Below are 13,274 nucleotides of genomic sequence, written 5' to 3' on the forward strand. Positions count from 1 at the left end.
AAATTAACCCTCCTGCCACGCAGCCTGGCAGCCCTGTCACAACGTCTCATTTTTTATCTGCTCTTCCTCCCGTGGGGATTTAACTCCCCTCTTATTCCCAGAACTCTGGCTGGGGCTTTTTCTGTGCTATCCCAAAAACCCTACCCAGGTGTGCCCTGTGGGGTCTGCAGGGGAGGGATGTGGGGGCTCAGAGCCCCCTGTTCCTGCCCCAGCTGTGGGGATTCACCCAATTCCTGAGCTGGGGAGATCCCGGCAGCTCCTGGGAGGAGCAGCAGCAGCTGGAGCTCAGCAGGAGCACCTGGGAGCAGCCACACGTCCCTGGCACCCTCAGGGGATGGCACAGATCACCTGGGAGCAGCCACACGTCCCTGGCACCCTCAGGGGATGGCACAGATCAGAGGGGAGCAGCCAGAGGGCATGGAGGGGCTCCAGGAGAGCTGGAGACAGAATTGGGACAAAGGATGGAGGGACAGGACCCAGGGAATGGCTCCCAGTGCCAGAGGGCAGGGCTGGATGGGATTTTGGGAAGGAATTCTTGGCTGGCAGGGTGGGCAGGCCCCGGCACAGGTGCCCAGAGCAGCTGGGGCTGCCCCTGGATCCCTGGCAGTGCCCAAGGCCAGGCTGGACAGGGCTTGGAGCCCTGGTCTATAAAAGGTTTGGGGTGAGTTCCTGAGGCTCCAGCACGTTCTACACGCAGGGATCTGCAGGGAGAGGCTGCTGTGACACTTCTCCTCCTGCTCTTTATTCCCTCATTACTGAGAAATTTCTTATTAGTGGAAAACCCATTTCCATCAGCTGCACTTTACCCCACGATGTCTCTGCGCCCACCCAGAGCTGGGTTTGGGACCTGAAAACCTGTGTGGTGCTCTGGTGAATTCCTAATGGATTCTATGGAGGGGAAATTAATAGGAAGCTTTGGTTAATAGATACTTCAGATAAAAGAGCGAGTGCATCTGGTCACCATGGCAACACGAGAGCCAGCGGGGAGAGGAAATGTCACCGTGTCTGTGCCTTGACCTGCAGCACAAACAGCCTGGCAGCTGGGGGTGGCACTGCCTGTGCACACAGGGACAGGGACAGGGACACTCCCAGGCTGGACAGTCACAGCCCGGCAATGCCCTGACACACCCAGAGGGCTCACAGTGTTCAGATGGAACTCGTGGGGCTTTTTCTGGGTGAAAACATGATGAACTCGTGCCCAGAGTTGTGTTTCCACAGCCCTGAGGGAGAGGTTGGACTTGGTGCTCCTGGAGGGCTTTCCCAAGCTGAAGGGTTCCTGGTTCCTCGTGCCCTGGCATGCAGGGAGCTGCCCTTGCACAGCACAGACACCCTGCAGGTGTTTAAGGGACCTCTGCCCCTTTTCTTCCCAAACACAAAGTCGCTGTGCCACAGAATTCCAGGAGGTTTTGGGCTGGAGGGACCTCACAGCCCCTCCAGTGCCAGCCCTGCCATGGCAGGGACACCTCCCACTGTCCCAGGTGCTCCCAGCCCAATGTCCAGCCTGGCCTTGGGCATTCCAGGGATCCAGGGGCAGCCCCAGCTGCTCTGGGAATGCCATCCCAGCCCCCCAGGGAACAATCCTGGGCACAGACCTGGAGTGGGAATTGTGCCACGGACACTCTGCTCCAGGAGCAGCTGCTGCTGCTCCCGGGGACTTGCAGAAGCTGCTGGACTGAAAATTGGGCTCCTGCTGCCTGTTATGCAAAAGCAGTTTCTTAGCAACAAAAGTGATATCCTGTGTGAAGGCAACAGGCATCAGTGGGATAATCCACTGTAATTCCAGACAAGACCTAAAACGGGTGGATGGACTGAATAATAATAATCATGACAGAGAGAATAATAATGGAAATAATGAGACTAAGCTTATTTCCCTGGGTAGGAAAAACCCAGCTATAAATAAAATACAATTGGAGAAACCCTGTGCCAGTTCTCTGTATAAAGATTAGGGACACCTAAACTCAATTTATGCCCTAAAAATAGACTCTGGTGAGTAAAGCTTTGCTCACATAAGCCTAGCTATTTATTGCTTGAGTGTTTTCCCTCAGTCTGGGCAGGTATTGTGGCTCAGGGATGGAGTGAGCTGGACCTAATGCCCCGTGGGGGGAACTGGAGCGAATAAATCTGTGTTCGCTGCTGGAGACGAGGCTTTGCCACCTCCAAGGCAGGAAACTTGTACTTTAAAATGCACCACCAGACCTGTGCAGGGCCGTGGACTGGCCTGCGTCATCCTTGCGGCTCCGTTACAGCTCAGGACCTTATGGCTTCATAAAACCTGCAATTAAACCACGTCAGATTAATGCTGTGCAGCCGCTGTGTTTGAAGTGCCATAACATCAAGGGATTTAAGAGAAATAAAACCGCTATGAAACCAGTACACGCTGGGAGTCACCGACACACCTGGACAGCGCCTGGGCCGCGCGGGGCGCACTGGGAAGTGTAGTCCTGGCGCTGGTAAAATCCCGTTAGCAACGCTACCCGCAGCGGGCCGAGAAAACTACACTGCCCAGCATGCCCCGCAAGGAAAGGGTGCACATCCTTCCCACCTCTTCCCCACCCGCTCTGCCTTCTGGGACACAGAGTGCGCACGGCGCGGCGTCAGGCGAGCAGCGCGGCTCCCGGGACTACAATTCCCATCATTCACCGCCCGTCCCACTCCACCCCGCGCGGCGCCATTTTGTTCTGCGGCGCAGCCTGAGATGGCGGCCGGGCCCGGGCGGTGAAGGTCCCGCCGCGCTGAGGGCAGGGGGGTCCCGCCGACCCCCGCCCGCCCCGCGCCGCGCTGGGGCCGCCGCCGCCGCCGCCGGTCCATGGCCTGGAGGCGGCCGCTGGCGCCATGGACCTGCGCACGGCCGTGTACAATGCGGCCCGCGACGGGAAGCTGAAGCTGCTGCAGAAGCTGCTGGGCAGCCGCAGCCGGGAGGAGCTGGAGGCACTGACGGCGGGGCCCGGCGGCGGGGGCGGCCCCGGGGCCGGCAGCACCCCGCTGCTGATCGCGGCCCGGCACGGGCACCTGGAGGTGGTAGAGTACCTGCTGGATCACTGCGGGGCCCGCGTGGAGGAGGGCGGCTCCGTCAGCTTCGACGGTGAGACCATCGAGGGGGCCCCGCCGCTGTGGGCGGCCTCGGCTGCGGGGCACCTGGGCGTGGTGCGGAGCCTGCTGGACCACGGCGCCTCGGTGAACCAGACCACGCTGACCAACTCCACCCCGCTGCGGGCCGCCTGCTTCGATGGGCACCTGGAGATCGTGCGGTACCTGGTGGGCGAACGCGGGGCCGACCTGGAGGTGGCCAACCGGCACGGCCACACGTGCTTGATGATTTCCTGCTACAAAGGGCACCGCGAGATCGCCCGGTACTTGCTGGAGAAAGGGGCCGACGTGAACCGGCGCAGCGTGAAGGGGAACACGGCCTTGCACGACTGCGCTGAGTCGGGCAGCCTGGAGATCCTGCAGCTGCTGCTCCGCTCCAAGGCACGCATGGAGAAGGACGGCTATGGCATGACCCCTCTGCTCGCCGCCAGCGTCACCGGCCACACCAACATCGTGGAGTACCTGATCCAGGGGGGGCTGCAGCAGGACGAGGCTGCAGGGGGCTGCGCCTCAGGTGGGAGCCATCAGAGGGGCTGCAGTGAAGAGGGCTGTGAGGGCTGCGGTGCTTCGGCTTCCAGTCAGGACGAGGTCCCGAATGTGTTCTGCACTCGAGAGGCTGCCGTGGAAGCGCTGGAGCTGCTGGGTGCCACGTTTGTGGACAAGAAACGAGACCTGTTGGGAGCCCACAAGTACTGGCGCAGGGCGATGGAGCTGCGCTGCGAGGGCGGGAAGTACCTGCCTAAGCCCGAGCCCCGGCAGCTGGTGCTGGCCTACGACTACTCGCGGGAGGTGAGCTCTCTGGAGGAGCTGGAAGCCCTGATCACCGACCCCGACGAGATGCGCATGCAGGCGCTGCTGATCCGGGAGCGCATCCTGGGCCCTTCCCACCCCGACACCTCCTACTACATCCGGTACCGCGGCGCCGTCTACGCCGACTCAGGCAACTTCGAGCGCTGCATTAACCTGTGGAAGTACGCCCTGGACATGCAGCAAGGCAACCTGGAGCCCCTCAGCCCCATGACTGCCAGCAGTTTCCTTTCCTTTGCCGAGCTTTACTCCTACGTGCTCCAGGACCGTTCCAAAGGCACTTTAGCCACCCACCTGGGCTTCTCCGACCTCATCGGGGTGCTGAGCAAGGGGGTCCGGGAGGTGGAGAGGGCCCTGGTGCACGGCAAGGACCCCGTGGCCGACTCGGCGCAGTTCACCAAGACCTTGGCCATCATCCTGCACCTGGTTTTCCTGCTGGAGAAGGTGGAGTGCACCCCGGAGCAGGAGCACCAGAAGCGCCAGACCATTTACCGCCTGCTCAAGTGCAGCCCCCGCGCCAAGAACGGCTTCACCCTCCTGCACATGGCCGTGGACAAAGACACCACGACGGTGGGGCGGTACCCCGTGGGCAAATTCCCATCCCTGCACGTGGTGAACTTGCTGCTGGAGTGTGGGGCGGACCCGGACAGCCGGGACTATGACAACAACACCCCCCTGCACGTGGCCGCCCGCAACAACTGCCCGCTGATCATGAGCGCCCTGATGGAGGCCGGGGCGCACATGGACGCCACCAACGCCTTCAAGCAGACGGCGTACGAGCTGCTGGACGAGAAGCTGCTCACCAAGAGCACCATGCAGCCCTTCAACTACATCACCCTCCAGTGCCTTGCTGCTCGCGCCTTGGACAAGCACAAGATTCCCTACAAGGGATTCATCCCCGAGGAGCTGGAAGCCTTCATTGAGCTGCACTAGGGCATGACACGATGGTCCCCAGCCTGTCCCACCCTGCTGAGGTTGTGCAGCTGGAGGGCTCGGGCTGGCTGTGCCAAAGTGCCCAGGGCTGTTGCTGTGCTGAGCTTTGTCCCCATCTGTCACCACCCAGCTGGCGTGTCGGGGCAGGGGAGGAGGAGACCCCAGAGCTCATGGCTGTCCCTCGTTGTCACCTTCAGGTACCAGCTCTCTCCAGTGCACTCTGTCCGCAGAGGCCACAGCCCCTGCCCTTCCCCATGCCACCATCGTGTACTGAGGAGGAAGGAAATGGAGATTCCCTGGGACCTGCTGCCTCTCCCATTAGTGCTGGATTAACTCAGTGTTCAGCTTTGGAGCAGCTACACATCCCCCACGTGCTCTGGCCCTTCCCACCCCACACACCCAACAGATAGAAAAGTGAGTGAGGAATGAAATTCCTCCAGTTAATCCCTTCCCCTCCCTCGTGTCAGGTTTGGGACAGCCCATGCCCAACAGCCGAGGGGCTCCTGCCCAGAGATGGCAGAGGGCTGGGTGTGCTGAGGATGGGGTTTGTCTCTCTCTTGTTTGGCCAAGTAGCAAATGGTGTTAAAGGCCTGAGATTTCCATGATTGTGCATAAAGCTGGGATGTTTTTTCTCTCGTAGAGCCAGGCCCTATCTATGCTGCAAGACTTCTCCAATCCTGTAAGATAGAGGAAGGTCAGTTCTGATTATACAGTTTCATCCATAGAAGTTGTAGTTTATGAATGGGGAGGAAAAAACTAAGAACAAAATCCTGATGTGGTGTTCAGGCCCTTGGCTTGTCCATTGCACGCCCATTTACTCCATTCCCAGCATGAATGTGCTTTGGCTCCAGAGGGCAGCAGGGATTGGGCTGGAAGGGTGAATGTGGATGGTTTGGGAGCCAAAACAGCACATTTTGAGCTATTTTCAAAGCTGAGCTCTTGCAAGCCCTTTAGGCCAGGAGGTACCTGCAGTGTGGAGGTGCTTGGAGGGGGTTATGAAAGCAAGTGAGTGTCTGTGGTGGGTTTGCACCGGGGTGGGCTGAAGGAAGAAGCAAGAAATGAAAGTTTAAGGTGCCTCCTTGTCCTTCTGAGGTTTTAGTATCATGTGCTTGGGCTCTGTTATTGCCCCATTCTGAAACCTTATCTAGTGGGTTCTTAGCAGCTGGTTTGGGCTTTTGAGTCTTCTTTTTTTTCCTTTTTTAAATTTTTTTTTTGTAACTTCACTGAGGATGGTGCTACTTCCAAGGTGGAATTTGAAATCTCACCTGGCTGCTGTTTGGGCAAGCTCCTTCCTTTGATGAGGATCTGCACACACCTTGTTTTTAACTCTGTAGTCTCAGGGCAGGTGTTTGCCTCTATGAGCAGACCCCTCCGTGGTGGAAAACAAAAGAGTTTCCAGCAGTTTGTCCTCATGCAGGCGGTGATGGGCAGCCTGTGGCTCCTTCCCTGGCCCTGAGCAGGGTGGGGAGCACAGCTGAGGGGGGAAGCAGCTGCCTGGAGCTCTGGGAAAGGTCCACCTGGGAGAGCAGACCCCTGGCCCCACCCTTGCTCTCTGTGCTACTGAAGCTTCTCTGCTTGTATTTATCAGCCTCAATAACCACGCTCTCTGCCCCTTCAAGATATTGTAGATCTGCCAGTACATTTTGCAGTGTTAACTATAACATTTATTTATAAAGTGAGGAGGTTTAACTTGAATTGAGCTGTAAAGTGCAGAGTTAGTTTAGCTGCCTTCTATTTTTTTTTCCTTTTGGCTGAAACCTGAACTAAACTGCAGGAATGGGATTTGTTCCTTTGTGAGCTGATGAGCGCTCTTAACTTTAAATAATAAAACAAAAAATGGCTGCTAGAATGCAAGTGCCGTGGACTTCTTCCTGATAATCCTCTGTATTCAGGTGTTTTCCCTCATTTTCAGTTTGTTTCCCAGGGATGGGACACTGTGGGTATGGAATTCTGGGCTGTTTGCAGTTAAACAGGTGTGATAGGTTTATTTCATGGTTACTCCTGTGAAAAACCAATCTGTGCTGCATTGGCAGACTTCCCCTGGAAAAGAGTAACCCTGACACTGAAATGACACCTCTTCTTCCATGTTTTGCCTTATATTTTGATGCAAATCAATGTGAGAGGATCTGTGTTGATTCAGGTATTACCTGCCTTACACACGTGGGACAGTGGACACAGCAAGCAGAACGAGGGACCCTGTCTTCAGTTTGGTTTCCAACCCCAAATCCATCAGGGATTGCAAAAACAGAGGAATGAATTGTACTGGAGTTATTTCCACACAGACACCTGGATCCCAAAACTGCTTGGTCTTCCCCAGGGAGGGTGGGTGGATAAAATATTTGAATGTTTGTCGTGTTTATTGCTCCGTCCTTAGTTCTTGATGAAGGAGGGTGCCCTTGTGCCAAAAATGCCATTTAAGCAGTGTCTGTAGAGCCTGGGGCCCTGCTTCCTCCAGCCAGACGTTCCTCCTGTGCTGCAGGTGATCTCCAGGTGTGGGAGAGCAGCTGCCAGGCAGGTGCCAGGAGCCAGGAGGCCTCAGGGCAATTCCATCTGCACCCAGAGAGGTGGGAGGGAAGGGGTTGATCCAGGCAGGAGCAGCTCTGGAGCTGGGCTCTTGTGGGCAGGGAGCTGGGGGATCCAGTCAGGTGCAAGAGCCCCAAGGAGGAGAATATTCTGTGTGATGGAAAAGGCTTCACTTTTTCAAACACATAAATAATCTATAATTACATAGAGGGCCCAGCAATTAAATGTTGATAGTAATTACAGGGTCAAGAAATCACTGCTTTGATTTAGGGGTAATTACACTGAACAGGCCTGACTGACTGCAGGGCCAGCTCCATGTGGGCAGAACACAGAATTGTGAGGAGCAGGGCAATGTTTCAGTGATTATTTTGTTAATTCTTGGACAGAGAGGAGCTTTTTCTCCACTGTGGTGGCTGCAGACCCTCCTGTAGCCCAGACACAGCTGTGCCTCCCCTGTGTGTGATCCAAGCACGCTGGATGTGCCTGTGCTGAGGTTGTTTACAAGCTGGAGCAGCTTCCAGCTGACTAATTTTGCATGATTATTTATAGTAGGAGAGGAGCTGGGAAAGGAGGGGTGTGGGAGTGCTCCCAGGGGGAGGGACTGTCCTGCACCAAAGGCAGGGGACAGGAACTGCAGTAGCACAACAACTCTTAATGGTGCTATGGAGGAGAGAAACCAGGAAAATCAAAGGAATTCGAGCACTTGGAGGGTGCCAGCAGCTCTGGAAGGAGTGGATGAGTTAATCCACTGTCACTGGGTCCTGCAGGGTTAAAATCCAGTCTTTGAGAGCTGGAAGCCAAGAGCTGGGGGCAGCTCAGGGCCTCCTCCCAGGATTTAATAACATCTGTCTCACTCAGGGCCTGGCTTGGGGCTCAGAGGGCTCTTGGACCAAGGCAGCAGTGTGGAATGAGGCCTGACAGGGCCGGGATGGGCTTGGATCCTCCTGGAAGCTGCTGGGACAGCCAAGGAGTGCCAGGAGCACACACAGACCTGCAGGGATACCTGCAGTGGGGTCACTCCCCTGTACTGATGCCAGGGGCCTCCACGTTTGCCGGGAGTGGCTCCTGAGGAGCCCGGAGCTCTGCCCTGCTCCTGGCACAGGCTGAGCTGGCTCCGGGCTCTGCTCCGGAGGGAACTGCCCCATTTCCCGTCTCTCGGTGGCTTTGGGGTGACCTCTGCTGACGATCAGGAAAATGGCTGTGCCTGGAGCGGGGGAGGAGGAGCGAGGGCTTTGCTCCAGGTGCCCTCCTGGTGTTAAAGCTCAGTAGGTGCCACCCTGGTAGAGCCCTTGCTCAGATCCTGCAGAATTACCCCTCCTGCTCTCCATTCCTGGATTTCTCCACCCGTCTGCGCTATTCTGCTGAATGGTTTTGGTTTTTCATTGTGCTTTTTCCTTAAAGGCAGCTTCCCAAAGCATCCCTTGCAGATTGTCCCTCAAATTGTTTGGTCAGTGCCATCTCCCAGCCCCTCCAGCCAACATGCAGAATACTTTTCCATATATCTGTGACTACCCCTTTTCTAATTCTTCAGAAAAGAACCAGAGGAACACAAATAAATTAATTAAAATTTATTTATAAAATCTTCAAGTAGTTCCAGACAATCAGGAAAATAATTTTCTCAGTTACTTGAAATAAGCACAAGGAAGAACAGTTTCAAGAGATCACCACATCTTTTATCCATCAAAAATTGAAGAATTTTCTTTTGTGCTTCAGGAAAATGGCACTCTTGATGCATAGAATAACAATCCCAGTCCCAGCAGAATCACTGTAATCCAGAATTTGAAATGGATTTTGTCTCTGACTTGGCTGCCCCGGGTCAGAGGTTGTTCCTGGGTTGCTCCTGGCTGTGCCCTGGCCCAGGTGGGGCAGTTTCCACCTGCATCACGTTGTGGTTCCCGATCTGAACCATGCGGGCGTGTTGGATGATGAGGGGGGGCATCCCTGCCTGGCCTGCTGTGAGGCTGTAGTGGCCTGGGGGCAGCTGTGCTTGGGAAGGGGGAGGACCCCTCTGAGCAGGAGGGGGTCCATGGGGGCAGGGGGACACCAGGGTTGGGCTGATGGCCCTGCTGGCCATGGCTGTGGTGCTGCTGGAGGCACCCAGGGAGGGGAGCCCAGGCTCAGGGCAGCCAAGTTCTGCTGGGCTTGGTGCTGTTCCCAGCGTGCCTGGAGCTTCCTTCTCTGCAGCAGCTCCCACATGGCTTTCTTCTCCCCGATCTTCTTGGGGTTAAACGTCTTCTGCACATTCTTGGGGAAGAGAGGAGAGCTCTCATTCAGGGTGACGAGCACACTGAGCATCCTGGGGATCTGGCTGCACTCCAGGGCGTTTGCCTTGGGTAGAAATGGGATGACTGAGTCTTGCTTGGAGGGGTCCAGGATGGACTGCATCAGAGCAGTGTCTGTCTGGTACAGGCACAGCTTGCAGGGAAAGTTCTTGGTCAGCAGGAGGATGATGAAGGCAGAGTTTTCCATGGCCTCCTGGAAGCAGGTCATGTGGCTGCGCCCAGCGATGAAGAAATCCTCACTGAGTGTGGCACCGTTGGACACCCCCATGCTCTCCAGCAGGTCCTTGACCTGGTGGGCCACAAGCTCATCTTCACTGGCATGCAGGACAACAAACGTGAAGAACTTGGCACCATCTGGCTCTGCAGGATCCATGGCTGGGGGAGCAGGAGGCCTGGCTGGAGAGGGGGATGAATGCAGGGGAGGGGGATATGATAGTTTGAAGGGAGATTCCTGAAGAGGAGGAAGAGTTGAGGAGAAGGAATAAGTTGGAGGAGGAAGGGAACAGGTTGAAATAGAAGCAGAGTTACAGGGAATGCCTGCTGGAATGTAGGAGTCCTGTATGGACACAAGGGCAGGAGCAGCATCCGCTGCAGCCCTTGAGTCAGGGACATCAGCAGATAATTGCTTTACATCCTGCTTTTCATCCTGCTTTTCCCTTGGGGTGTGAGGCTCTGTCACTGTGCTGGACATGTCACTGCTTTGGGCAGGCTCCGAGGGCAGCGGTGTCTCGGGAACGGGGAGAGGGGTGGGGTGACAGGGACTGACCTGCAGAACCTTCTCTGGCCGGGGCCCTTGAGCAGCTGTGCCCTGCCCAGGGGCAGAGCTGGGTGTGCTGGCCCAGCTGGATTCCTGTGGGTCGTGGCTCTGTGTGTCCCCATTGGGGTGTCCAGCACAGCTGGGCCAGGGGACACACGCAGGGACAGAGGGCTGGGTGTGAAAAGCAACTGTTGGTGATGCACTGATCTCCAAACAGCTGGACAGGGAGGAACTCCCCACAGAGCACAGGGTGTGTGGGCCTGAAAGGTCTGAGTTGCCTCTGATCTCCACTGGTGAGCTCCTCAGCATGCAGTGGGAGCTGGCTGTGTGGGGAAATCCTGCGTCCTCGTGGGATCTCAGTGTCCCAAACCTGTCCCCTGAGCCCCCGCTGGCTGCAGAGCCCCGTTTGTCCTGTTCCTTGAGTGGGAGGTTGTTCAATGTCCCCCACTGAGTGTCCTTGCTGGCGTGGCAGGCTTTGGCCCTGGCCTCAGGACTGCACAGCTGTTCCTGTGCCAGCACTGTGTACACCTGTGCCAGCAGTGCCACAGCACCTGCATCCAGCTGGGGAGGCTGCAAATCCTCCCCATCTTCCTGCACTCCTGCAGCGCCCAGTTTGATCTGCTGGACATACTGGGCTGCCCGGTTGTCCCTCAAGGCATCCAGACAAATTCTTGCATCTGTTTCTTGCCCCAGAGTGAGCAGGACCATGGCTTGCAGTAACTTGCTGCAGGGCCCAGGTACCAGGTGCTTCAGTTTGAGTTTGAGGCTCAGCAGTTTCTCTGCTGGGGCCTGGGACAGGATGTTGAACACGTCCTCGAAGCTGGGCTGCAGCTCAGCGCTCTGTGCCATCTCAGCAGCTGCTGGCCCGGACCATGGACTGGAGCAGGGATGGGAAAAGCATCTTCTGGCAGAGGGTTGGTAGCCTGTGGGGCTGGGGGTGCCCCAGTTGTACTCCTTGTACCACACAAACCTTCAATGCCTGGGGACTCTGCTCAGAGCTGGGGCCTCTCAGTGCTGGCAGTCTGTGAGGAGAACAGAGAACAGCATTCAGAGGGGTGCTGTGGGCACTGGGGGATGCTCTGGAGCTGACAGGCTCTCTCTCACACCTCCCAAATGTTTTTGCATCTGTTCCCGTGCTTGCAGCTGTGCCAGTGCTCTGTGCATTATTCCAACTCTGTGATTAAGCAAAGAGAGCACATTCTTTGCATTCATTTCACATTAATTACAACTGGTTTAAGATAATTGATGAAATAATGCTATATTTAGGTAAATCCAAGTGTCTCCTCCAGGCAGCTGGTTCCAGGGGTCTTGCAGGCTCCTTGTGATGGCAGTTGAGGAATGAAACAGGTGTAGAGGAAACTCTTTCCAGCCGATAACCTGTGTTATCAGGGAAGATTCACAGGGAAGAATTCCTTCCCAATATCCCATCCAGCCCTGCCCTCTGGCAGTGGGAGCCATTCCCTGTACGCCATCCCTTGTCCCCAGTCCCTCTCCAGTTCTCCTGGATCCCTTCAGGCCCTGCCAGGGGCTCTGAGCTCTCCCTGGAGCCTTCTCCTCTCCAGGTGAGCACCCTCAGCTCTCCCATCCTGGCTCCAGAGGGGCTCCAGCCCTCGGAGCAGCTCCGGGGCCTCCTCTGGACTCTGTCCCAGCAGCTCCACGTCCTTCTTTCATTGGGACACTTTATATCCCCATCCACAGGTGATCCCTGAGCCCCTGCACTCACCCAGGCCTCTGATGGGATTTTAATTAACCAACAGGAGTGTCTGGAGGGGAGGAGTGGGGTCCCGCTGGGACACTGCTCCAGGCGCTGCCTGAGCCTGCTGCAGAAGCTTTCCCTATTTAAAGGCAGCTCCAGCAAACGCCCCGAAATAACTCTCAGCTAGAGAGAAACTTTCCAATTTCAGTTTTGTTTTCCTGTCTCATGAAAAGCCTGCAATTGCCCAATTGCCCTCCCTCCCGGGGCCGGGCCAGCCCTGCCCTGTGTCCCCCGATGGGCACGGGGGTGGCACGGCCGGGCTGCAGGAAGTTGGAGCCGGGGCAGCGCTCGGGGCGAGCCCCGTGCCCCGGGAGGGAGGGAAGGGGTCAGCCGGGAGGGGAAGAGTCGGGAAGAGAAGGGATGGAAGGGAAGGAAGGGGTCAGCCGGGAATGGAAGGGAAGGAGGGGAGCAGCCTACCTGCTGCCGGTGCCCCGGACAGGCGGAAGCGGCGCGGGCCGATGAGCGCGGGCGGGGCAGAGCGGGGCGGAGCAGGAACCGGGCACCGGGAGAGCCCCGGGAGGGCACCGGGCCGCCTCGGGAACCGCGGCACGAGGGCCCTGGCCGGATGAGCCACCCCCACCTTCCGCAGCCCGGCCCGCTGTCCCCCGCATGGGCAGCCGGAGGTGACACACAGCGCTGGGGACAGGCAGGGACCGGCCTTTCCCTGCGGGCACTGCTGGAATAGGGACGGGCAATGCAAAGCCCAGGATCCAGGGCTGAGGAGGAACAGTGGGGCATGGACAGACGTACCTGAGCTTCACGAGTACGGAAGTCAGGGAAACAAAACGATTAAGGCATTTTTCTGGTTAAGAAAGCAGGGGACCTGCTAAAGGCACTTAGTTTTTTCCCCTTCAGCAAGAGCAGGGAACAGACCAGCTGGCCAGGGACAAGATTTGGTAAAGGCAAGGCTTCATCACAGCTCAGGTAAGGGGAGAACACAACCCTGCAGCTTTAGGTAAACACAAACCCACATGGTCTTGGAACACAGGTCACGCTTTATTCCAGTGTCTGCTCACCAGTCCTGGCACAGGGACAATGCCAGGAACAGTTACCAAAATAAGTTACATTCGAAATTATTACAAAGTAGCATTTTCTGGGAAAGAACCAGCACGTGGATTAAAATCCCCCC

General features: G+C 56.8%; 2 protein-coding genes across 2 annotated transcripts; one reads left to right on the forward strand and one right to left on the reverse strand.

Moving 5' to 3' along the window:
- Nucleotides 1-2,759: 2,759 nt before the first annotated feature.
- FEM1A (fem-1 homolog A) lies at nucleotides 2,760-6,676 on the forward strand. The gene has a single exon (XM_030966512.1). The coding sequence runs from the start codon at nucleotides 2,833-2,835 to the stop codon at nucleotides 4,825-4,827; it is 1,995 nt and encodes a 664-aa protein (XP_030822372.1). The 5' UTR covers nucleotides 2,760-2,832; the 3' UTR covers nucleotides 4,828-6,676.
- A 2,385-nt stretch (nucleotides 6,677-9,061) lies between these two features.
- TICAM1 (toll like receptor adaptor molecule 1) lies at nucleotides 9,062-12,690 on the reverse strand. The gene is given in 3 exon segments (XM_030966511.1): nucleotides 9,062-9,370; nucleotides 9,373-11,411; nucleotides 12,563-12,690. Coding segments are annotated over 2 exon segments (2,070 nt in total). The 5' UTR covers nucleotides 11,239-11,411; nucleotides 12,563-12,690; the 3' UTR covers nucleotides 9,062-9,166.
- Nucleotides 12,691-13,274: the final 584 nt, after the last annotated feature.

This window comes from Camarhynchus parvulus, chromosome 28 (genome assembly GCF_901933205.1).
Source record: "Camarhynchus parvulus chromosome 28, STF_HiC, whole genome shotgun sequence".
NCBI lineage: Eukaryota > Metazoa > Chordata > Aves > Passeriformes > Thraupidae > Camarhynchus > Camarhynchus parvulus.

Coding starts and splice junctions, on each gene's coding strand:
- FEM1A (XM_030966512.1), top strand. CDS start 2,833: ATGGACCTGCGCACGGCCGTGTACAATGCGGCCCGCGACGGGAAGCTG.